We start from the raw sequence: 25,680 nt of genomic DNA, 5'->3' as shown, positions 1-25,680 counted from the left end.
TTAAAGAGATTCTAAACACCCACACCCACACTCACTCTTTATTTTTCATTTTACTAAAAATGTTTGAAATTCTGGCATAGACAAGTGCTGGACCAGCACTGTGAACTTAATCAGTGTTTAGAGTTGCCAGTTCTAGCACCTTGACACCAGGTAAGGGGCACTCTGGAATACTGGTGAAGCAACGGTACTAGGTTACCTTCAGGTTCAAAGGGATTGGGCTTGTTCCAGAAACTGCAGACTGAAACTAAAGAATAAACCTTAGATGAGTAGAGGTGAGTGATCATAAGAAAGAAAATCCTGCTTAAAGGCAGCGTTCCTGAACCTCTGTTATGGTAAGCACGCCAAAAAACCCTTGGAAGATCCTGCACTGCGGCTGCAAGGTTTTTCAACCATTTGCCATGGGTACCGAGAGCAATGCCCAAATGATTCTTTGGATGTGTGCTCTGGTCCCATGCCTAAGTAGGTGAAGTAGGACATGAATATAAACATAAGCTGGTATCTCTAAGAAAAAGTAAAAAGGCTGAGCAAAATGACCATTACGGTGTTAAAGGGGAAGAGATGTTCATATCACCTTGGTAAGAGTGTTGGGGGAAAAAAAAAGGTTTAAAGGGCTACATTCAAAAGGTCAGATAATATTAACAGTTGAGATGTGGAGAAATTGGAACATGCATACATTGCTTGTGGGAAAGTAAAATAAAGCAGCCATTCTGGAAAATAATTTAGCAATTCCCTGAAACAGTAAATATAGTTAGCATTTGATCTAGCAATTCCATTTTTAGGTACATACCTAAGAAAAGTGAACACATAAGTCCGTATAAAAAGTTGTTCACAAATGGTCATGGTAGCATTATTCACAAAAAGTAGAAACAACCCAAATATCCATCAGTTGATAAATGGATAACCAAAATATGGTATATTTATACAATGGAATCTTATTTGGCAATAAAAAAGAATGAAGTACTGATACATGCTAAACGTGGATGAACCTTAAAAATGTACCAAATGAAAGAAGTCACTCACAAAAGAGTCCACGTATATGAAATACTCAGAATAGGCAAATCTACAGAGACAGATAAAAGATTAGTGGCTGCTCAGGGCTGTGGGGGATGGAGGGACTGGAGATAACTAAAGAGTACAGGGTTTCTTTCTGAGGTTAAGAAAAATGTTCTAAAATCGTTTGTGGTTATAGCTGCACAACTGTGAAAACCCCTTGAACTGTACATTTTAAATTTTTTTTTTTCAACGTTTTTATTTTTGGGACAGAGAGAGACAGAGCATGAACGGGGGAGGGGCAGAGAGAGAGGGAGACACAGAATTGGAAACAGGCTCCAGGCTCTGAGCCATCAGCCCAGAGCCCGACGCGGGGCTCGAACTCACGGACCGCGAGATCGTGACCTGGCTGAAGTCGGACGCTTAACCGACTGCGCCACCCAGGCGCCCCGAACTGTACATTTTAAACAGGTAAACTATATGACATGTGAATTGCATCTCAATAAATCTGTTATCAAAAAGAAAAAAATTTTTACAAAGCTATCAAAACCAAAATCAGTCATTAAGTCAAATAATGTGACTCAGGGTACAATTTAAATATCTTAGTTCATACTTTAATTTAAATGTGTCAGAATGAATAAACAAACAAAAAGCAGAATCAGACCAATAAGTACAGAGAATAAGCTTGATGGTTGTCAGACGGGTGGTGGGGGGGTGGGGGTGGTAAGGGGGGATGGGCAAAATGGGTGACCAGGAGTGGAACATACAAGGCTTCCAGTAATGGAATGAGTAAGTCACAAGAGCAAAGGTACAGCATAGGGAATATATCGTCAGTACTATTTTAATACCGCTGTTATGGTGACAGATGGTAGCTACACTTGTGGTGACCAAAGCATAACAGATATAGTTGCTGAATAACTATGTTGTAAAATTGAAACTAATGTAACATCATGTGTCAACTACATGCAAATAAAAAAATAAATAAATACATAAATACATAATAAAATAACAAATAAATGTGTCAAATCTTCCACTAGTCTATGAGATCTGAGGGCAGGAATCCTGACTTAAGTCATTTTTATATCCATAGTGCTTAGTACATGGTAGTACTCAAACATTTGTTAATTGGAGAAAAAAAAAAGTCCTGCACCCAAAGAAGTATGAGACACTTTACATAAATAAACGGTAGACTCTGTGAACCAAATATGGGAACCTGAGCACCAAAGGAGCAAAAAAAAAAAAATTCCTACCTGCTGCAAGATCCATTATAGGTGGTGACTACAGAGGCAGTCATTAAATACATTACTTCCAGAAACATATACCCATTAAAAATGGAAGCAGAAATTTAATCTCAAAGTAACTGCCAGCCTTTTTCACTTCTGTTGCATCTAGTAGAGGTTTATCCTTTAAGTCAGGCAACCAAGACAGCTGCCCTGGGCCTTATGCTTAGAGGGGATTCCAGGGAACGTTACACTTTACCCCCCTTTTCTGTAGATCATTAGATTTCACTATCAAAATACTGGTCTTTAACAATATTCCAAAGGGGCCTATCAAAAGTAATGATAGTGTGGCCTCCTTTCAGGTGCAATTTATCTTGGGCAGCTCTGACAGGTTGCCCTCCTGACCCTCCATCCTTCTGGGCTCTGGTTTTATGGAAAGGGATGATGAAACAGGAAATCTAGGATATACGCTTGTGATTTTGACACTCTGAAAATGAAATTAAAAGACCTAGGGACACAAGCAATATTTCATATTTTTCCTAGAAGAATGTCAGTATTTACAAAAGTGTTGCTTTCAGTTATTAGTCTGCTTCTATGAGGAGACTTCCAAGAGCTGTTCAAATAGTTGAAGTCTCATAGGATTTCAGTCTCACCTCTGAGGAAATTAATATTAGAAAAAAGTACCATTTCCACACAAATGTTATTTTTTCCCCTGTCTCTTTAATCTTCACCACGAGCTCTCTCATTCATGAACTACTATAATGTTATTATTACCCAGAAAGTTTTAATGAATCACAAAGCCTTTTTTAACTTGGGAAAATGAGGAAATAACAAGAACTACCTCTTTGGACTTAAATATGACAGACAACCAACAAGTGTTATGATGTAGAAGGAAAAGAAACCCACAAATAATTTTAATAGTCAAAGAAAATTAATGTTTCTTACTATATGAGAAAAAAAAATTTTAAGTGGAAATAAAACCTCAGGGAAAAAACCAGATCCAGAAGAGGATGGTTAGCATCGTGAAAAGTCTAGAAAGCTATGTAACCTGGAATGTTTGTCACAGTAAGAAAATATGTCTGTGATACTATGTGAAATAGTAGACTTAACCTACACTCTAACTTAATGTGAAGATTAAATGAAACAGTCTATGTGAGATGCTTATTAACACCAAGCCAGGAATACAGTAAACACTGAAGCAAAGGTAGCTCTCTATTAGTAAAGTGTGGAACAATGGAATAAACTACCTTACCATGGTAGTTACTAACTACCTAGTAATGGAAGCAACAGCAAAAATCTAGTCAGTGGTAGCAGGGATAAGAGCACTATAGGCATAGAGAGAACTCTCCAAGATACAGGATTCTAGAATTCTATCTGGATACATCCAGTCCTAAAACTCTAGAATCCTACCCAGCACAGCCACAATTACGTTGTTATAAATCAATCAGTACTTCAGAACCAAACCTGTTCATTCGTTTACAATAAGGACTTCTTGGTCCCGCAGAAGATAATCTATATCTTGGTCTTGCAGGAGAAGCTGGGCCAGTGTAAAATATGTTGGGCTTTCTCTGGTGACGAGGTTCTAAAAAGAAGAATTATAGGTATGTGACATATTAAGTAGTTATGAAGATAGTTTTGTTCTTCATCTAAATACTTACAAAGGTGCTGCCTTCCATGAAAATACTAGTACATATCTACCACAAACTATTTTACTGTTCACGTTTAAAGTCATTTATGTCTGCAGGGTTGCTACTGAAAATTATATGAAGCACAGACACCCACCCAACCAAAACATACACTGGCCATAAACAACCATTATGATTATACTGATGCATAACAGCTGGTTATCAGCCCTGCATATATATGCTCATTAGGACTGAAACACAACTGTAACATAAATCAAAAGCAGTCTTATTTACACAAAGTGAAAAAATAAACTAAGTTGAAAGCTATAAAATCTAAAGTAAGTAAAGACAGACATGAAATTTCAAAATGGCCCAATTATTTGCTTTGGTCAAGGCTAACATCTAACTTTCTTGAAGTAATGACTTCTTGCACATTTAGGATAATTTAAGAAAGACAACAGCCATGGATATTCTACAAAATGAAAACATGAAAAATAAGAATAACAGAGGAAAAGCAGTAAAGATAAAAGTAATATAATTACATCTTCTCCTAGGACAAATATATGTAACACTTACTTTCCAATGGAGCCTGGTAATAAACAGTAGCTTTTCTCTGTCTAAGATAATATCGTTTCTGATTATCTTCTTCCCCATCTTCTTCATCTTCATCATCATCATCATCTTCTTCATCATCTTCGTCATCATCTTCCCCATCATCTTCATCTTCTTGGTCTTCACCCTCTTCAGATGATTCTACAGTTAAGAAACATTTACTTTCAGAAAACCTACCAAAATGTTAACAATTTTTAATAAAGGGGAATTGAAAGAGAAAGAAAGAGACCCTCCTTTAAAAATTTACTTCTAGATTGCTCATAGAAAGGATTCTTTTGCAGCATTAAATGAAGATTTTAAAAAATGAAGTAAATTATAGAATTAAAAATAACTAGAGGAAGGAAAAAAGGAAATAGGGAAAGATGTTTAAAGGCTACTGTCAGTAGTACCAAACTAAAGTTTATGGTATTGCTGCTGATTTCATTAATATAAGTGACTATGCTTAAGTTTCCAAGTTAACATGTTGACAAATTAAAGTATCTCCTCACTTAGCTTTTTCCTTTAATTTTTTCATTTTTACTTATTTTTAATTTTAATTTTTTAAGTAGACTTCACGCCCAGTGCAGAGCCCAACACAAGGGCCCGAACTCATGACCCTGAGGTCAAGACCTAAGCTGAGATCAAGAGTTGGATGCCCAACTGACTGAGCTACCCAGGCACCCCAACTTTTGCCTTTTAAACTTAAGTTTTAAATTCCATCCAGCCCTTCTGGCTGTCACTGAGCTACACAGAGCATAACTCAAATATCTACTTACAAAAATGTAAAACACCCTCACCAAATATTTAAAATGCATTTCAGAAAACCGGTTTTCACTCAAGAAAAGTTCTAATAAATTACAGTTGTAATTCCTAACAGAAGAGCAAAACTTAATTTTAATCACCTTTCAACTAAAATTGGTAGAGATGTGTTGTCTATAATGCATTATATAAGCAAACCAGGTTTATCTGCTTTAGATTTGTAGATTTCAAGTACTTTCCCAAACAAAACACACTATCCTTTTAAGCTTTCCCCTGCCCTCACTTTTATTTCATTTTATTTTTTCATTTTTTTTTAAATTTGAGAGCAAGAGACAGCGAAAGCGAGAGTGAGAGCGAGAGAATCTTAAGCAGGCGCCATGCTCAGCACTTGACCTGAACCGAAATTAAGAGTTAGACGCTCGGGGCGCCTGGGTGGCTCAGTCAGTTAATTGTCTGACTTCGGCTCCGGTCATGATATCGCGGTCTGGGAGTTTGAGCCCTGCGTCGGGCTCTGTGCTGACAGCTCAGAGCCTGGAGCCTGTTTCAGATTCTGTGTCTCCCTCTCTCTCTGACCCTCCCCCATTCATGCTCTGTCTCTCTCTGTCTCAAAAATAAATAAACGTTAAAAAAAAAAAATTAAAAAAGAAAAAAGACGCTCAACCGAGACACCCAAGCGCCCCTCCCGTTCTCACTTTTAAATTATGACCAATCCTTTGATCTCTCACAAAATACCAATAATGTCACAGCTTCTGAATAGAAGAGCTGAGCTATATTCTACTAAATAAAAAGTGCTGAAATTCAAACCCAGAAGTAAAACAAAAGACTAACCCACACTGCCTTCTTGATTGTCAGTTGTTTCCTCATCAGTTCTTTGAATACCTTTTTGTTTTCCTCTTGTGTACATATTAAGATTCTCCTAAAAAGGTTTAAACAGAAGCCATTAACATTTAGCATATTTATTTAAAAAATTCAGTAGGACCTTTCTATCTTGGTTAATAAAATGAAGATATTTATAGCTATAAACTGTTAAAACTCAGCAATATCTAGTAACTGATCAAACAAATGCTGAACAGTTTAAAGATGTTGAAAACAATGAATAATTTACCAAAAATGGATAGGTACTATAGAAAAAAGGTTAAATTGGAGATCACTAAATCAGCCGTGAAACAGGAGGAGATATTCTTTTTTACTGAAGTGTAGCTGACACACAATGTTGCATTAGTTTCCAGAGTGAGGAAGGATATATTTACTTCTTCTGTTTCATTAAACACTCCCAAGTCTTCAAGTTCCCTCATTCGCTGTCTACGCATCTTCTTCATGTCATCCATTTTTTGAAGTACAGCTTCAGCAGTGCTTTAAGAAAATTGACATAAATATAAGCTAAAACTGTAAAAGAGTGGTACAGTTTTAAAAGCTTGATTTTTCTCCCATTATATTTTTTAATTGCTGGGATTTTAAATATCTCTATACAAGGCACTGATTTACCTGTGTAAAAATATTCTATAATTTTTTTCCAAGAATTTATTTATTTATTTATTAAAAAAATCTTTTTTCAATGTTTATTTTATTTTTGGGACAGAGAGAGACAGAGCATGAACAGGGGAGGGGCAGAGAGAGAGGGAGACACAGAATCGGAAACAGGCTCCAGGCTCCGAGCCATCAGCCCAGAGCCTGACGCGGGGCTCGAACTCCCGGACCGCGAGATCGTGACCTGGCTGAAGTCGGACGCTTAACCGACTGCGCCACCCAGGCGCCCCTTTCCAAGAATTTAAAGATCTATATAGAATTATTCAAAGTCCTCTAATAATCTTTCTCCCTTTTGCTTTACACAGCTGAATGCATTAAACACTCAGGCTAGTTGAAATTTATGATCCTTCCCCAACAACAAATTATGCCACCTAAATCATCTTGATCTAAATAATTTTTACTTACTTTGTTATAAGTTTGTCAAACAGCACAGACTGGTTCACACTACTGTAACGACTTCGAATCCTACAACTTCGGCGAACTTCAACATCACCATTCTCTTCATGCAAGCGTTCTTTAGTTTGAACAATGTTTCTAGTCCTTAACGACCGAGTAACCGGAACCACTTTGTCTTCAAGATGTGTAAATGAAAATAAACGGAAAGATTTTAAATAATGGCATTTATAAAACAGTTCTAAAATGAACAATTGAATAGCTACACTTTCGTGTAACAAGATCATAATATCTTGAACTTACCTATCTTAAAAATATTAGGAAACAAAAAAAAAGTTACAGCATACACCTACCATACGATCCAGCCATTCCACTCCCCAGAGAAAAGGAAAGATATATAGTACAAAGATTTGTGTTCAAGGCAGGTTTCTGATAGCCCCAAACTGGAAACAACCCTAATGTCCACCAAAAGATGAATAAACACATTGTGGGAAATAACCTAAGTGTCCATCAATGGATAAATGGATAAAGAAGATTGTAAAAATACACACACATAAAAGAATACTATTCAGCCATGAGAAAGAAGAATATCCTGTTGTTTGGATATTCTTCCAAATACCCAAGGTCCATGGATGGACCTTGAGGGCATTATGCTAAGTGAAAGAAATCAGTGAAAGACAAATACTGTGTAATATCACTTAAATGTGGAATCTAAAAAAAGCCAAAATCGTAGAAACAGATTAGGATGTTGGTTACCAAGGCCTGGGAGGTGAGAGAAAAGAGGCAATGTTGGTCAGAATACAAATTTCCAGCTATAAAATAAATAAGCTCTGAGGATTTAATGTACAGTATAGAGATTTAATTAATATATATTGTATTATATACTTCAAAGTTGCTAAGAGAGTAGATCTTAAATGTTCTCACCACAAAAAAGAAATAGTAATTACATGACATGATGTTGGTGTTAAGTAAAACTATGACAGTAATCATTGTGCAATATGTAAATGTACCAAATTAACATTTGTTGTACACTTTAAACGTACACAATGTTATATGTCAATTATATCACAATAAAGCTGGGGGAAATACACAAATTGTGGTATATTCATATAACAGAATACTCAGCAAGAAAATGCAACAACAAGGATGATATTCAAAAGTAATTATACTAAAAGAAAGCCAGACAAAAAAGAGTGCATACTGCATAATTTCATTTACATAAAACTCTAGAAGATGCAAACTAAACTATAGTGATAGGAAGCAGACTGGTGATTGATCAGGAATCTTGGGGTGTGGAAAGCCTGGAGAGGAGCTGGGGGTATGATTATAAAGAGGCCTGAGGAAGTTTTTGGCAGTGATAGTCATCTTTACCATCTAATTGTGGTATGGTTTCACAGCATACATTTGTGTCAAACCAAACAAACTGTATACTTTAAATATGTACAGTTTACTGTATGTATCTCAATACATTTGTACACAAAATATGAACTACAGGTTTTAAATCTGAAATGACTTTAACATTATTTACCTTCTTTGCACTCTTCTTTTTTCTTATCAGCCTGCTGTCTGGCCAATTGCCTATATAAAAAAACATATTAAAAATTTTAAAATAATTGACATAATCTTAAATCCCATATTTTATGATAACTAAAAAATAGGGTAAAAAGTTAAATCAGCTTAGAGAATACTAAGATACGTAAAAGGCTAAAAAACACTGAAAAATAAAAATCTTTAGAATATCTATGCTCATGTATGTTTAGTTACGGCTAAACAAACTCTGAGAAGCCTGTTGTGAAATGCAATGATACATGCATGAACTCTTAAACAGAATTAATCAAAGTATCTTAGTTAAAACAAGAAATTATATCATTAACCTAAGTATTTGGGTATAACTGAACTGTAAGTATTGAGCAAAAACAAGACAACGTGTTTTATATCATAGGAATATAGTTATTGCACATCCTTGAAATATTTGTAACTATAAACAGAACTAATGTCCCTTAGTGATATGTTAATTTCCTTCTAAAAACATTTGCTGGCTACTAACTTTATGACCTGCATTATCATTCACCTGCAGAAACAGTCCCATTTATGAATCAGATATCCCACTTACAAACTGGCAGACAGAATCTACTGAGTTGGAAATTAAACACTTTCAAAGGCTTAAAAAAAACAAGTATCCTCCCCTAATATTTTTTCCAAAATCCACTGAACAAACAAAACAGTTTATCTCATTAACTTATTTTTAGGGACACAATTTTCCATACCTAGATAGCTACATGTATCAATCAACCTATATGTCAAGCTATTTGCAAGTGGGCTGGTTATACACATGGGATTTCAAATGTGACATTTTAAAATAAAGTGGAACCATCTTATCCAAAAGTTAAATCATGTGTCCTCACAACAATGTAAGTCATCATTAACTCATTATCTCTTTTGGTAAGAACCAAGAACAAAATAAAAACATTTGAGCAATCCATCAACAGGTCAGGGCTAGCTTGTTCACAGGTTCATAGACATTTCTCATAAAAGAACCCCTCCCTCCATACCATGCAGGTCTACACTTCCTATTAGTCCCTACTAAATGCTAGAACACAATGATAAAACAATGTTCTGTCCCCCTCCTCTCCTCTCCCTCCTCTTTCTCCCTTTCTCACCTCCCTTCCTCCCTCCCTCTCTTTTTTCTCTGCCTGTTGGGGAATGGGAGCACCTCTCCCCTTGCAGGGGTTGATAAACTTTTTCTTAAACAGTTAGATAGTAAATATTTTAGGCTTGTGAGTCATAGTCTCTGTCACAACTACTCACAAAAACAGTTCTATCAACGAAGCAGGAAAGCAGCCATAGAATGAATGGGCATGGCTGTGTTCCAATGAAACTATTTACAAAAACAGGTGTCTGGACTTTTCTCAACTCCTGCGAATCTGATAAAAGCTACAGATCTTTTCTACCTAGGAAACTGCATATACACATACAAGTTTATATCTTCTTTCAGAGGTTTCATATGCCCCCTGAAAACTATGATTATTGGACCATAATTAGGAACTACAGGAACAAAGAAATATAGATCCTGCCCTCAAGGTACAGTTACTCAAATCTTTCTATATTAGTCTAACAGTCTTAGTCCCCTGGTCTTTGAGCCTCAGAGAGAAAACAAAAGAGATGGAGGGACATAGAAAGAAGGAAAGAGATTACTACACTCAGGCAAACTAGCAACACAAAAAGGGTCACCCTGGTAAGAAACAGGAAACTACATGAAACAAAATTCAACAATACTGTAGGCCACTTTATCTAAGTCTTATACAAACAGATCCTGATGTTATCACTATGTAAAATAAGTCTTTGTAATAATGACCTTAATTCAGAGATTATTTAAGATAGAAATTCTTCCCCTCAGAAGGCATATAAATGGCCAATAAGCACATGAAAAGATATTCAATGTTATTAACCATCAAGGAAATGTAAATCAGAACCACAATGAGATACTTTCACACCCACTAAAACGGCTAAAACCAAAAAAAGATGGACTATGACAAGTGTTGACAAGGATGTGGAAAAACTGGAACCCTGATACACTGTTGGTGGGAATGTAAAACGGTACAGCTGCTTTAGCCAACTGTTCAGCAGTTCCCCAATGTCCCAGCAATTCACTCCTAGGTATATACCCCAAATAATCAAAACCCTATGTCCACACAAACTGAACACGAATGTTCACAGTATCATTCATAACGGCCACAAAGTAGAAACAATCCAAATGTCCATCGTGCAACGGAATCTTATTCAGGAATAAAAAGAATGGAGTGCTGATGGGTACTACAATAAAATGAACCTTCAAAACACACCAAGTGAAAGAAGCCAGACACATAAGGCCATAAATACGATTCCATTTACATAAAATGTCCAGAATAGGCAAATCCATGGAGATGGAAAATAGATTAATGGTTCCTAAGGGGCCAGTGGGGAGGGAGAAGGAAGTGGGAGATAATATAACAGGATTTCTTTCTGGGGTGGTGAAAAAGTTCTGAAATTGGACAGTAAGCGATGGTGACACAATATTGTGAATATTCTAAAACCACTGAACTATATATTTTAAAATTGTGAATTTTATGGTATGTGAATTATATCTCCATAAAGTTATTATTTAAAAACAATCTGAAAAGACAGGAATTCAATATATTTTAGAAGGAATCAAATTTAAAAATACCAAGTCACTCATCTTTAATTCTAGATTAAAAAAGTACCTATTTTAAAACATTCCTTTATACATTTTGAACATAAGGTCCAGCACAACTTGAATAAGGTACAGATTTTTTTATTCATGTTTCACAACTTGAATAAGGTACAGATTTTTTTAAAAGATAAAGACTTTAAGGACTTCCAACATTAAATTTTTTTGACTATGTACAAGCCAAACAAGACATATATTTATTTACATTTTATACAAATAAAACCATGAAACTGACCACTAACAAAAATATTAATATGAGGTTTTGCTGAAATAAAATAGCCATTTGCTGTGTGAATATGGTACAGACTGCTATCAGTTTCTCTTAAATTTGGTTTGTTGTATGTCATGACTCAATTCATCCACTTCTCTTTTTGAAGTATTCCAAACCTTCATTTCAACAGCATGTCATGACATCACATCCATGGCTTTCTCTTCAAAGCATCATTTATGTATTAAGGTCAGACTCAGTTTTTATCTCATGAGCCTGAGATAAGTCAAGCAGTACTAGTTACTGCCAACTAGTTGTAAACACAAATGTAGGGCCTGAAATTTTATGACTATTCTCTGCAAGATAGCAATTTAGATGATCCAGAATGTCAACTTTTACTTCAGATCATGAAATAAATTTTAAAATTCTCACACAGAATCCATGGGCCACTCCCCACACCCCAAGAAGACTTGAAGTTTCAGAAATACTGGGGTAGTTTAAATTGTATTTCAATCCTGTAAGTTGTACATTTCTCCCCCCACTTTAGCATCTCTGAAATTAGGGATGTGTCTTAAAATTGATGGAATGTCATAGTTTAACTTTCGGTGTTTTTTTTCTCTTTTACTGTCTCCTGAAATAATGAGTGTTTAAATTGCTGCTATCTTGGATCCCATGAAATACAGTAGCAAACATGCCATAAATAATGGATGAAAAAATGGATGCAAATTTTAAAATGTGTAATGAAAGACTATTTAAACAATAGTAGCAAAAAAATAGTAACAAAAACAAATTTAAAAGGGCATGATGTCATTTATCTGGAAAATCTGTTACATAAAATAATCAAAATAAACTTAAGAGGAGGGTTCTAGTCCTTTAAGTCATTATGAGAAATTTATGAGAAGAATTAATATATAAAACAATTATTTCATCAAAAGAAATTTATTCTAATTAGCACTTTCCCGCTCATTTATGTTAGGCCCACCAAAGTGGGAGGAAAAGTAAAGGTTTTTAGCTAATTAAATTTAAATCTGCCCCTAACCAAACAAATCCAAGTTCCCTGAATCACCCATCTAAATTCACTAAAACTAATTCCTTGAGTATTAAAATAGAATTCATGCCACCTACCTCAGGGTTCTTGAGAAATGAAATTTAAGTATGTATAAAGCATCTAGTCCCCTTAGACAAGTAAAAAAAAAAAAAAATCATGTTCTGTCTCCTATGTGACTGCTCTAGAAGCATACTAACACAAATTCATAAATAACTCAGAATTGATTTGCTTTATAGCAAGCAAACAGAAATATAATTCCTATTTTGAATAAAGGCTTTGTATAATTATGAACAAAACCACATATCATAAACAAGTTAAAATGAAAAAGTCACAAATATACTCAAATAGTCTCAAGCAACTTTGTCAGTTGCACTCACACATATCACAAATACTCTCTGTGAACAAGAAAATAAAAACAAACCTGGTACATATTAAAATTTTAATTCAATGATATTCATTTGTGGTAATTTCATTTCATCTTGATGATTGGTCAAGAATATACTTAAAAATTAAACGCAAATCCTAAGTTACTTTAAAACTATTTTGAATTGGAATTCAACCATCTTGTATTACCTTGTAAAATGCCTTCCATTAGCACGTTTCTCTGTTATTTCCATATTCTTATCAAAACTAGAATCTGAAGAATTCTGTGCATTTTTTCTCAAAGACCTTAAGGCACGCGTCCGGTGGTAGGTTTCAACTTCCTTAACTGAAGACCCATCCTTTAAGAAAAATTAAGAAAGCCATCTAAGTTTTTCTTCAAACTCTCTAGTTAAACTCCTAACAGTTTTCTTTGATTACAAGTTTTTAACAACTGCTTTTTGTGCAGAATCATTCTGCATCTCCCCAAGAAACTACAATAGTATCTAAACAATCATTTCATGATAAACAAATACCAGCAATATCTATGAAATAGCTAATATAAATTTTATTGATGGTTTGTGGCTCTATTTCATAGCAAGTACTCCAGGGAATAAAGTATATAGTTTATAACAAATGCTCCTTTTAGGCTATAGAAATAAGAAAGACCCACACACAAACCATTGCCTGTCATGCAACCACTGGCAGCAACTTTAAGATAACTGGACCATCAGAACTATAATTTGGGCTTGGATGACAAAAGGAGTTATTACCATCTCTTTCACAGTTTCACCCAGATGATGCAACACTTGAATTAAAAAATTGTTTATGTATGTTAATCTGTTACAAAAACCATAGTGCTCTACGTAACTTTATTATTGCTCAATAGACTAGAGTTTCTCTTAGTGAGCTGCTTTATGAGCTACAGAGCTTGTCATGAAGTATTCAAAAGTTCATACATATCTCTCTGAAATCATATAAAGGCTACTTTCACATAAAAATAAAAGGCCAAAGTACCTAACAAGTCTCTAATTACATGCCACACTACTCTGAAGATTGGTAATTCTAGAAAAACAGGCAGTATTTTTAAAAACCTGCAACATTAGTGTACCCCCAACCCCTTAGGCTGGCTTTACCCAGCCATTTCATTTTGTTTTATCAAGACATTTTATCATTTAATTTTGCTTTGAGCACTGGTTCACAAGTAAAATAAGGATATGTAAACCACAAGGATTTGTGTTAGAATTAGACGGGTACTTTATAAAACATTAAGTGATATGAATGGTTTGATACCACTTTTATCAGTGTACCTACATGTAAGGATGGTTGAAAAAGGAATACCTTACACTTTTAAGTAGGTGTATTATTTTTAAAATGAACAGCTACATCTTAGATGGGTATAGTATAACAAGACTTTCTAAGAAAAATTTTATGGGAATCTATTTCCAGATTCTCAGCTTCCATATGTACTTAAAAACAAAACAAAACAAAACTGATTTGCGTGAAGGCATCCTCTTCCATTTACCTTTCTCTCATTTTACAAAAGAAAGTCATGTCTCTCACTCATTCTCCATCTTACCATTGTGGACTGCCTCAAGGCCTTAAAAACCTTCCTAAAGCCAAAGAAAAACACTAGTGCAGGTGTTAAGAAAGTGAATGACAAAGCAAGGCAACAAATCCTTTGTTAGGTAAGGTAGTTTCTAATTTTCTGCTTTCAACAAAACTGAAAGGAGACCTAATCAAGCTAAGAGACCATGAAAAAAATTTTTGGGCTAGTGTTTTTCGGCATACAAGCCAGAAAGTGGCACTGCTAAAGTCCTTTCATTACTGTCTACTTACTTATATGAACAATGTTTCTCATTTCTCAGTGCTTGCATTTATAAAAACAATGAAACTAATGACAAACATGATCTTCAGCAGTAAGATTCTTCCACAGATATATGGGTGGGGGGGACTTCAACCACGTGAAATCCTAATGAAATCTTACTTTCTATGTTTAATCATTTTTAATCAAAATAGGTATGTTTTTGCTGTTTGAATCAATTGAATATTAATAGATTATATTTCTTATAGCCTTGTGATCACAAAAAAGTGTAAAACACTTCGAATTTTTACAAGTACAAAAGGACACTTAAATCACTTTTAAGTACAAACGTATATCAAGATAAAATGCTGTGGGTTAAGTGAATTGAGAATACAAATTAAAAGAGAGGAAAAAAAAGAATTAAGATAAAATTTCTGGCTGTTAAAGAATGTGTTTATGTATTTTTCTAACGTCCAAGACAAATATTAAATAACTACGATTTTTAGATTCCAGTGGATAAAAAGACCGATGTAGTAGTTTTATTTTTTTAATGTCAGCACTATAGGATGACAGAAATGATCCCCTTCCTAACTACTTAAACCAATCAGGATGGGAGAAACCTTAGATAGCAAAACCATTTTAAGGGAAACCTTTAAAAGTACAAGAGAATACAGAGAAACTCTTAGAATAAAACATGGGCAAAAACTTTCATAACATTGGATTTGACAATGATTTCTTAGATGTGACACTGAAAGTACAGATAACTAAAGAAAGTAACTAAAGTTGTAATCAAAATTACAAACTTTTGTGCCAAGGATACTATCCACAGAGTGAATGGAAACCCATGGAACAGGGGAACATATTTACAAATCCAATTAACTGACAAAGGATTGATATCCATAATATATAAAGAACTCCTATATTTTAACGACAAAAAACAATAAAAGAAATGGGAAGAAGACTTGAATAGATATTTCTCTAAAGAATATATACAAACGGCCAATAAACACAAAAAGATACCAAACTAGTCACAGAGAAACACAAAGCCAACCTACAAATGAGATGTCACTTCACACTTGCTAGGATGGCTATTATAAAAAAGAGAAAATAAGTATTGGTAAGTATGTGGAGAAATTGGAAACCCTGTACATTGGTGGTAGGGATGCAAAATGGTACAGCCACTGTGGAAAATGATATGGCAATTCCTCAAAAAATTAAACACAGAATTACCATATGATCTAGCAATCCTACTTCTGGGTATTTACTGAAAAGAAGTGAAAGCAGCCATTTGTATTCTCATATTCACAGCAGCATTATTTACAATAGCCAAAAGTAGATGCAATCCAACTGTTCAATGATGAATGGATTAAAAAACTGTGGTACTTACAGTAGAATATTATCTAGCCTTTAAAAAGGAAGTAAATTTCAATACACTGCTATAATGTGGATGAACCCGAAGACGTTAGGCTAAGTAAGATAAGTAAGTCACAAAAGGACAAATATTGTATGTTTCCTCTTATGTGAGGCTCCTAGGGTAGTCAAATTCATAGGGACAGAAAAGAATGGTAGTTCGTAGGTGCTGGGAGGAGGGAAGAATGGGGAGTTACTGTTTAATGGGTACAGAGTCTCAGTTTTAGAAGATAAAAGATTCTAGAAATGGATGGTGATCTGATGGTTGCAGAACAAAATGTACTTTAAGGCTACAAAACTGTACACTTAAAAATGGTCAAAATAGTAAATATTATGTTATCAATGTTTTATTACAATAAAAAAAGAAAGTAGTATCATCATACTCCTGAAGATAATAAAAAAGGTCTGTTTCCATAGGAAAAAGGGAGGGAGGTGCTAACTACTGGGAAAAAAGATTCCCTGAAAAACTTGGAAGACTTAATTTTGTAAGTGGTATAAGTCAATCTTTGATTTGCATAGTGAGTAGCTTCGTTCATACTCCCTAAATAAGTGCTAGGCATCAAGAAAAGCTTTCCTTAACTGTTTGGAGAAAAAACAAAACAAAACAGTTTCTTGGGGAATTACCTACATAGAGGTACATAATGGGGAGTTTTAAAATATCAGTTTTCAAAAATGTTTCTTACAAAAGCAATATAAAAATAAAAGCAATACATGCTCATTATAATTGGAAAATGAAGAAATGCACAAAGATGAAAACATCACCCTTAATTCCAGCTACCCAGGATAAATGTCAACCTTCTGGTGTATTAACTATTCTTTTCCTATGCAAACATATTCACACGATATTTAAATTGGACTATTATTTATGTTTTGTAACTTTTTTCTCGTAACACAAAACATTTCCCATGCCCTGAAATACTATTCTAAAAATCTTCTAAAATGAATGACTAGTATTCAAGCCATTACATGAATCAATTTAATAAACTGCTTAATGAATTATATTTAAATTATCTGCAATTTTTCGTGTTATAAATACTTCCAGATGGATTATCTTATAAACATCTGATTTCCTAAGGAAACTAGCACAGTTACTAAACCAAAGTCACAGTTTAATATAGCTTATCAAAATAATTCTCAAGGGGTAAGTTAAATGCCAACTGTGCATTAACATTTGATGATAGAAATGAGTACTTTCACTTTCTATTTTTGACATTTTTACAACATGTATTACTAGAAAAAAATTTTCTAAGAAGTAAAAAGCCAAGAGAAAACGTGCTGAATCTGAAAACTAAACCTGGAGATGTAGTGTCCTCATTTATTTTTTAAATCTACTTAAATAATGAGAGCACTGATAGTTCTTTAAAGTGGAGTTTTAAAAGAGGAAAAAAATATTTTGTTAAGATTTTTCAGTCTCTTATAATCTTGCAGAATCAGTAAGTTAGTTCAGGGAAGAAGCAACAACAGAACAAAAGCTTTTCCCTAAAGTAAATACAACTGCGTAATAGAAATATTCTAATATGTTTTCCCACAAAAGACCAAGCTCATCCAACCTTTAAATTCCTAACAAAAAATATGTATGTGGGTCAGTTGGTTGAGTCAATTCAAGTCTCAATCCAACCACTGAAGTGTAAACAGGATTTTTAAAATCACAGTTAAAATACTGACGTAAAATGTATTCATCTAGACATAGGACCCCTTGAAAGCTTGATCAGCATATTCTAACACACAATGGTATACATGTTATACCTAGTATAGCAGTGATATCCCTCCTAAGCTTCATCTTTTTTTTAATGTTTATTTTTGAGAGAAAGAGGGAAGGAGGGAGAGAGGGGGAGGGAGGGAGGGGGAGAGGGAGGGGGAGAGGGAGAGAGAATGTATGTGTGCACACTAGCAGGAAATGGGCACCGAGAGTGGGAGACAGAGAACCCAAAGCAGGCTCTGTGCACCATCAGCACAGAACCCAATGTGGGACTTAAACCCAAGAACCGTGAGATCATTACCCAGGGAAAAGTTGGATGCTCAACGAACTGTACCACCCAGGCACCCCTCTCCTTAGCTTCATCTTTAAATAAAGGTGTGTGGGGTCCAGTCTTCATCATGAATCTATTCCACAAGCTCCAGCAATTTGATTTCTACCTCTTCAGCTCTTAAAATAGACCTAAAACTATCTCCCAATAGCTAAATCCAATGGACTCCGCTCTACTCCACTGACTTCTATGGAGTTGATCACTCCCTTCTTTAAGTGCTTTGATCCTTTGGTTCACATGATACTTAAAAAAAAAAACAAAACACCATAATTCATTCCCTTCTCATCCTTAAAATATAGCCATTACTGCGGATCTTCTTAAATATATTTGTGTTTTGCTATGTCTTCTATTCAGCTTCAAGAATTTAAATTCAAGAATTTAACTATCACTTCTATATAGGTTGACTACCAAAGATATATAGTTCTAACTTCTCCCCAAACTCTAGCATACTCCCAAGGGTCTACTGCACACCTCTTTCGCTGGAAACACTGCCTTCCCTCTCTATCCGAATAACTCTCAGATTTCTTGCAGTATAATTTGGCATTTTTCTCTCTGTTCCTTCTAGTATCATTTTAACTTAGCCTCTAGTTTTCTCTGCTTTGGTTTATTGTGTTAATAGTGTACCAATTAGGAGCCCAAACTCTTTTTTTAAGTAGGCTTCACGCCCAGCAGAGAGCCCAGTGCAGGCCTTGAACACATGACTCTGAGATCAAGACCTGAGCTGAGATCAAGAGTCAGATGCTTAACCAACTGAGCCACCCAGGCGCCCCAAGAGTCCAAACTCTTAAAGACAGACTGTCTAGGATTGATTCTTGGCATGTCACTTAGAGCTGTACAATCTTGTCCAAGTTATATAAGGTCTTTGTGCCTTGGTTTCCATATCTGCAACGAGGATAATAATAGTTACTTGATAAGGCAAATGTATGTGTGTATATTACGTACCATGCCTGGCACGTAGCAAGTGCTATATGTAACTGGTAGCTATTAATATTATAATATTTTAACTGGTCTTCCAAACTCCAGATTTGTTGACTATAATCCATCTTTTTTTTTTTAAGTTTATTTATATATTTTGAGACAGACCATGAGCAGGGGAGGGACAGAGAGAGGAGAAAGAGAATCCCAGGTAGGCTCCACACTGAGTGTGCAAGACTTGAACTCACAAACTGTGCGATCATGACTTGAGCTGAAATCAAGGGTCAGATGCTTAACCACTGAGCTACCTAGGCACCCCAATTATAATCCATCTTAAACACTATTTTATCAGATTCCTGTTCCAAAAGTTGCAACTTCTAAGCATAAAATCAAGGGCCAGTCTTTAACAGGAACTAACAAAAATGGACTACCTACTGTTGCTTCAAAACAAGTATACTCTCTTGAATTCAGAGCAGCCATGTCATTCAATTTCAGGGTGCAACATTCATTGCAACATGTCAAAATATCCCTATTCATGCTTTGTGATACTTCACTAAGCTGTACACTTTCCATTTTTCTGTGTTGTGTTATACTTCAAGTTTTAAAAACTCTTCCATATGTTGTACATCAGTCTCATTTGCAGTACTTTTCAAACTTTTAAATAAACAGACTTTAAAAGTACCTTCTACATACCACAGCACGTTTTATTTTACCTAACATATAGAACAAAAATGTAAACACAAGCTAAAAGTAATGTATAATCATCTACCTGCTACTATCTATGAGATACTATCCCCTACTATTAGCAAGAAACAACCCTAAATTTAGTGAATCAAAGAGCCTCGGAACTGTGAAAGCACAGAAATAGGCAATGGCTAGTCTGACTCTGGGGGAAAACGAAACCACAAAAAGGGCATCTGAATGGGTGAAAATGCTAGATCTTGTGATCCAAATACGATGAAAATAAAAGCTTAAAAAACAAAAAAAAATTTAAACAAAACTTCAGAGAACACATACAAGTCAGGAGAAAAAAAACCCAGCTGAGTGAGATAATATTCAAAATGTGAATATAGAATGTGGTTTTAAATAGGTGACTATTAAGTATCTTCAGAAACTGAAAATAAGGTCAGCTTCTGAGATGAGATGAAAATACAAGTTAACAAATTAATATGAATAAATTTAATCATCTTTAAAAGTAACTTACCCTAAGAAATGATCTGTCAATAAATATGTGGCTGAAAAGACAAGAATACCTAAATACTCAGAGTGATCAAGAAATTAAGTTTCTGAAATGCACGACTGATGTCAAAAGCAACCTGTAATAGAACCAAATATATTGAATGTAAGCCCCCAAATTAGAAAATATTCCAATCACAAAGGTATGTTTCATTTTTGGTATTGGTGGGCTTTGTGAGGATGAATACATTAGCCCTTAGGACTACCCTTTTTTTTTTTTTTTTTTGAGCCAATCCCATGCTAAGTAGCCCTCAGAATATAATTTGGTCTATGGAGAATTTATAGAAGACAGGAATACTATGTCTCAAAAAGGCATAATCCCTACTAGAAATCCTGGCCTGGGGAAAAAAGTCCTTTTCATTCTACCAAATCCATCTGAGTGCTAACTGTTCAACCACCACATACCACTGATATGGCAATTATGGCATATAGTCTCTGTACATTGATGTGTTAGGTGTCCTCTGCTAGACTAAGTTCCTTCAAAGCAAGGACAGTCAACAATAAATATTTATTATGTATCTAATACACTCTAGGTTCTATTCTAGGTCCTGGGAAAACAATGCTGAACAAAAGGTCAAAACCCTGAACTGTACAGAGCTACATTCTGATTTAGCAAGACACAAAATGTTTTAAAAGTAGAAAATTAATAGAATGTATCAGAAAGTGATAAGGAAACATAAAGCAGAGTAAAGAGAGAGATGAGAGTGATCTGTAATTTTATTATTTTGTGTGTGTGTTTTTAAGTAGGCTCCATGCCCAATGTGGAGCTTGAAAGCAAGACCCTGAGATCAAGAGTTGTATGTTCCACTGACAGAGCCAGCCAAGTACCCCAAGAGTGGCTTGTAATTTTAATAAGGTGGTTAGAGTAAGCATCATTGAAAAGGTGAAATTTTAGCAAAGACTTGAAAGAGACAGGTTCTGGAGTGCCATCGCTTATCATAAAGGTGAATTTGAGCAAGTTATTTTAGTCTCTCTGCCTCAGTTCTCTCATCTGAAAAACAAAGATTATCATATCAACCTCATAAGAGGATTGAGTTAACGGTTGTGAAATTCTTGGAACACATTAAGTACTATAATTTCTGAGATTCTTTTTATTAAAAAAAATGTAAAAGGTAAAGCAATGGGTCATGCAGATATTCAGGGGAAGAGTATGCCCAACAGACGGTAGAGAAAGTATAAAGGCCCTGGTATTCAAGGAGCAAGTAGAGCAGTGCAACTGGAATACATTATTAGGTTTTGCAAAAAGGAAAATGGGAGAAGACGTCATCATAAAGAGAAAGGGGCACCCAAACTTGTAAAACTTTTAGAGATTTTTGAGCACAGAAGTGATCAACTGCTTCTGACTTTTACAAAGATCACTCTGGAAGCTATATTGAGAACTGATGGTTGTGGAAGAGGATCATTATATACTAACTAGGGTGGAAAACCAGGAGGCCAGTCAAGAATCTATTTTAGCAACCCAGGGAAGAGATAATGGCTTGGGGCTATTATGGTGACAATGGAAGAGCTGAGAAGTGGTCAGGTTCTGATTGTATTTTGAAAGTAGAGCCAACAGAATTTACCAATTTGAAATGAGGAGTCAGGAGTCTCGGGTTTTTGGCCTGAAGAACTGGAAAGATGGAGTGAGCATTAAAATGGACTGTGGTCTTAATTGCTTACTGAGTCCTAACTATCTGCCAAGTGTTCAAGTAATCTGCTTACATGCATGATCACATTTAGTCCTCACTACCCATGTGGTGAGTATCACCTCTTAACAAGTTTATAAACCTGATTATTACTAAGCTGAGATTCAAAACTAACAGTTGTCTTAAGCACCTGTATTACTTATGTTCAATACGTCATTACAATCACAGGATCTAGCACTTTCAGAAGACAATAAATATTCAGTAAGTATTTATTGAAATAATTAGATTTTCTGAACACAGGTTAGTAAGTCAAGTGACCCAAGTTCAGCGCAGAAGTGTCTGGCCTCCTCAGATCTCAAGCTCTGTCTGTGATTGAGAAACAGATCCTGAAAGTCAGGAAAAGAAAATTTTTTTTTTTCAATTCAGAATCACAACTTCAGAGATTAAACAGACTTTTTCACTCCCCTCAGTAGAGGAACAACTAGTACAGGGTGCCTACAAAAGATACGGATAACCAATTTCATACCGTGATCACTCCCTTAACTAGGTTTTGTCTCTCTCTCCCCCTTGGCCTCTGACTTTCCAGTTCCTAACCCTCTCTCTGGTGCTGTTTTTCTCGGCCCTCTGTCTACCCTCCCTCAAACAGAACTAGACTACTTCCTGCTGCCTTAAGTTTTCCAGTGTTGCTTCCTCAACTTCTCCACCCTTTCGTTAACGCTGTCTCCTCCACCTGCGCCTCCTCCAGAGGCTGCTGTAGGGGGGTGGCGGGACCCTCTCTCCTGGCCTTAAATCTACACATGGAAAATCCTATCGTACTTCAGATCTCGAAGGAGCAGCAATTCTTTCAAGGAGACTTTATTGCTCCGCCCCCTTGGAAACTTCCCCTGTAGACATCGTTTATAACTGCAGCATGATATAACAGAAAGGGAAAGAAAGGTTTTGGAGGCAGAGAGTCCAAGTTCCAATTTTAGATCTACCACTTACTGGCTACCTTCTAAAGTCCATTTTTTCGTCTGCAGGATAGATAGGCAGAACTACCCATTTTCATGGAGCTGTTACGAGGCTTAAGTGAAGAAGGTGTACGTGAAATGTTGGTCTCCGTCCCTCCATATTATGCAACCTGGTGTGATTCGCTGTGCTATTACCGAACCTCTCTGGATCGCAAATGAAGGTCAGGGAACCTGAATGACCATCCTTCTACTCCTGTGGCCCCTAAAACATCCATTGTGCAGCCAGTAGGGCGTCGGTAAACGCGTGCTGCCCTCCACAGATGCGAACCTAGGGCAGGCGCCTGGGCGATAGGTTAGGGAGATGGGTGAGATGGGGGTGGGGGCGGCCCGACAAATCAAGCTTCCAGAGGGCTTCGGTTTCCTCGTTCGCGAAATGAGGTAGTGTCGAACTGCTCAGCCCTCTTCCACACAGCCCAATCTCTTGCCCCGACCCACACCCACCGGGGCTCCGATCTTAGGAAGCCTTCCATTTTACTTGTCCTCCGCAACATTCCTAACACCCCCCCACCCCCCACCAACTGTCACCCGGACCGCACCGCCCATCCCCAAGCCCCACCCGGACAACCGGCCGCGGGCAGTCCCGCAGGCCCGGCCCCAGGGGCCCGCCCCGGCCGCTACTCACGCCCGCCGCGGTAGCGGTGACGGCGGACTGCTCAGCGGCGCGGGCCGAGCGGAGCCGCCTCCGGCCGATCTGCTCCAGGCTGAGGAACTCGTTGGACAGGTCCAAGGGGTCGGTGGTCGAGGAGGCGGAGTGGCTGTGCAGCTCTAGGCTGCTGCGGAGGACCACCATCTCCCCTCTCTCCTCGGAGGGCGTTCGCGGCGGGTGACAGGGTCCAGTCGGTCCGGCAGCCGCACAGGCTCTTCCGCGCTACGAATTCTGGCGCCACAAGCTCCGCGCCAGCGGCCGCAGCGCGCGCACCCGGAATCCCTCCGCCTCCTGTCCCGCCCACGCCCCTTCACTAAAACGGTGGACTCGAAACTTTCCCCCGATCCGCTGGGCGAAAGACTTCGGGCCGAAGTTGAGGAGGACCTGCACCGACAGTGACCTGGACATGAGCGGACGGTGGCGGGAGAAAGCTGACTTCTTTTTTTATATAGTTCCGGCTCCCTGAACTCAGCGGAGGGAGACGGTCGGTAGCGGCATGAGGTCCCGTTTGGAATTTTGGCGCGTGGATGTCGAGGGAGGGGGGTAGGGAGGCTCCTCCGGTTCTGATTGGCTGGCAGGCGTCTGGCGGCTCCTCCCAGCCCCGCCGGTCACCTGCTTTCAGCTTCCCGCCACGCAGGATTCAAATGCAAAATGCTGAGTCCTTGACTGGAGCGGGATAAAGCCCTTGGCTTAAACAGGTTTTGACTTTGATCCTTAAGAGCTTTTTACAGATAGCTTAACCAAAACAATTTACCTAGCAGAAGAAAACAGAAAGGGACCTAAAAGCTAGCCTGCAGAGTGTTAGAGTTGAGGCCGCAGATTCTCTACCCAGTGCTGCCGCATTCCAGCTTATACGCTCTTGAGTAAATTATTCCTTTGTGGGTCTTAATTTTCTCAAATGTAAATTAACTGTAATAGTAATTGTAGTAATAAGAATAATAATACCTGTGGATTTAAGATATTCTACTTTAGAACCGTGTTTGCACATAGGAAGAGCTCAATAAATGTTTGCTACTATTAAACAATTACAGAAAATGGCTTCTCTAAGATACAGCAGTTACTTGACTACTTTGAAATAGATAACATGCTGAATGATCAGAATGTGAGAGAGGAGTTCTGGTGAAACTGAAAAAAGCTTTATTGATTTGGATAACTACGTTTCCTTAATTCGACACTTATTAAATATTTATTGACAATCTATTTTGTGCCAGGCAGTATTCTAAACACCGGGGATGCAGCAGTGAATAAAAAGAACAAAAATGCCCTCGTGGAACTTAAATTCTGGTGGAAGGAAAAAGACAAGAAACTAAGTAAATGTTTGTTATTATAAGTGTTGAAATATAAAGTAGGGAAGGGCAAGGGGAGAGGGAAGCGTACAATTTTAAACAGGATGATTAAGGAGGGTGTCATGGATAAATGTAAGCAAAGACCTAAAGAAAAGGAGAAGAGAAAGGAGAGGGAGTTAGACACCAAAGAAGAAAGAGCCTTTATGAGTAGATCCTGAAGGGCTGTGGGCCTCAGCTTTAAGATTTTCTCCTTTTTATTACAAGTGACATGTAAAGACATTACAGCATTTTGAATAGAGGGGTGACCTTTTCTGACTTCTTCAAAGAATCCCTCTGGCTGCTACATGGGAAATGCAATCTTTGGGTTTATTTAAACTAAAAAAAAAAAATGTTTATCTGAACTTCCAATTTCAACTGGTGTCCTGTATTTTTATTTGCTGTATTGGGCAGCCCTCCTTAGGAGGCCACTGCCGTCGTTCAGGCAAGAGATGATGGTGACACAGACCAGTGTTAGAGCAGTGGAGGTAATTAGTTGAATTCTGGGTGTATTTGAAGTCAAGAGACAAGTGAACTTGCTGATTAATTGGATTTAGATGTGAGAGAAAGCGAGGCATCAAGGATGACTGTTTTTATTTTTTGCTTGACCTAATGGAAAGAGGACGCTGCACTTAACTGGGATGGAGAAGCAAATTTGGAGGGAATGTCAGGAATTCCTTTTGATACACGCTTAAGATAGACAAGTTATTATATATTATCTATGTTCTGTACTTAA

General features: G+C 36.9%; 1 protein-coding gene across 3 annotated transcripts in view; it reads right to left on the bottom strand.

Moving 5' to 3' along the window:
* The window catches only part of ATAD2 (ATPase family AAA domain containing 2), a 69,137-nt gene extending 44,988 nt beyond the window's left edge, over positions 1-24,149 (bottom strand). The window contains exons 1-8 of one of the 3 annotated variants that reach the window (XM_045453752.1): positions 23,599-24,149; positions 13,163-13,311; positions 8,634-8,683; positions 7,118-7,283; positions 6,436-6,538; positions 6,014-6,101; positions 4,412-4,588; positions 3,675-3,792 (exon numbers count right to left, since the gene is read on the bottom strand). In XM_045453752.1, coding sequence (XP_045309708.1) covers positions 3,675-3,792; positions 4,412-4,588; positions 6,014-6,101; positions 6,436-6,538; positions 7,118-7,283; positions 8,634-8,683; positions 13,163-13,311; positions 23,599-23,766 — 1,019 coding nt within the window. In that variant the 5' untranslated portion in view covers positions 23,767-24,149. Of the gene's footprint in view, positions 1-3,674; positions 3,793-4,411; positions 4,589-6,013; positions 6,102-6,435; positions 6,539-7,117; positions 7,284-8,633; positions 8,684-13,162; positions 13,312-20,309; positions 20,433-23,598 lie in introns of those variants that run through there. The other 2 variants (XM_045453753.1, XM_045453755.1) reach the window with 2 other exon arrangements.
* Between the last annotated feature and the right edge of the window lie 1,531 nt (positions 24,150-25,680).

The sequence above is a fragment of the Leopardus geoffroyi genome, chromosome C3 (assembly GCF_018350155.1).
Source record: "Leopardus geoffroyi isolate Oge1 chromosome C3, O.geoffroyi_Oge1_pat1.0, whole genome shotgun sequence".
NCBI lineage: Eukaryota > Metazoa > Chordata > Mammalia > Carnivora > Felidae > Leopardus > Leopardus geoffroyi.
This window is presented reverse-complemented; position numbering and strand designations above follow the sequence as displayed.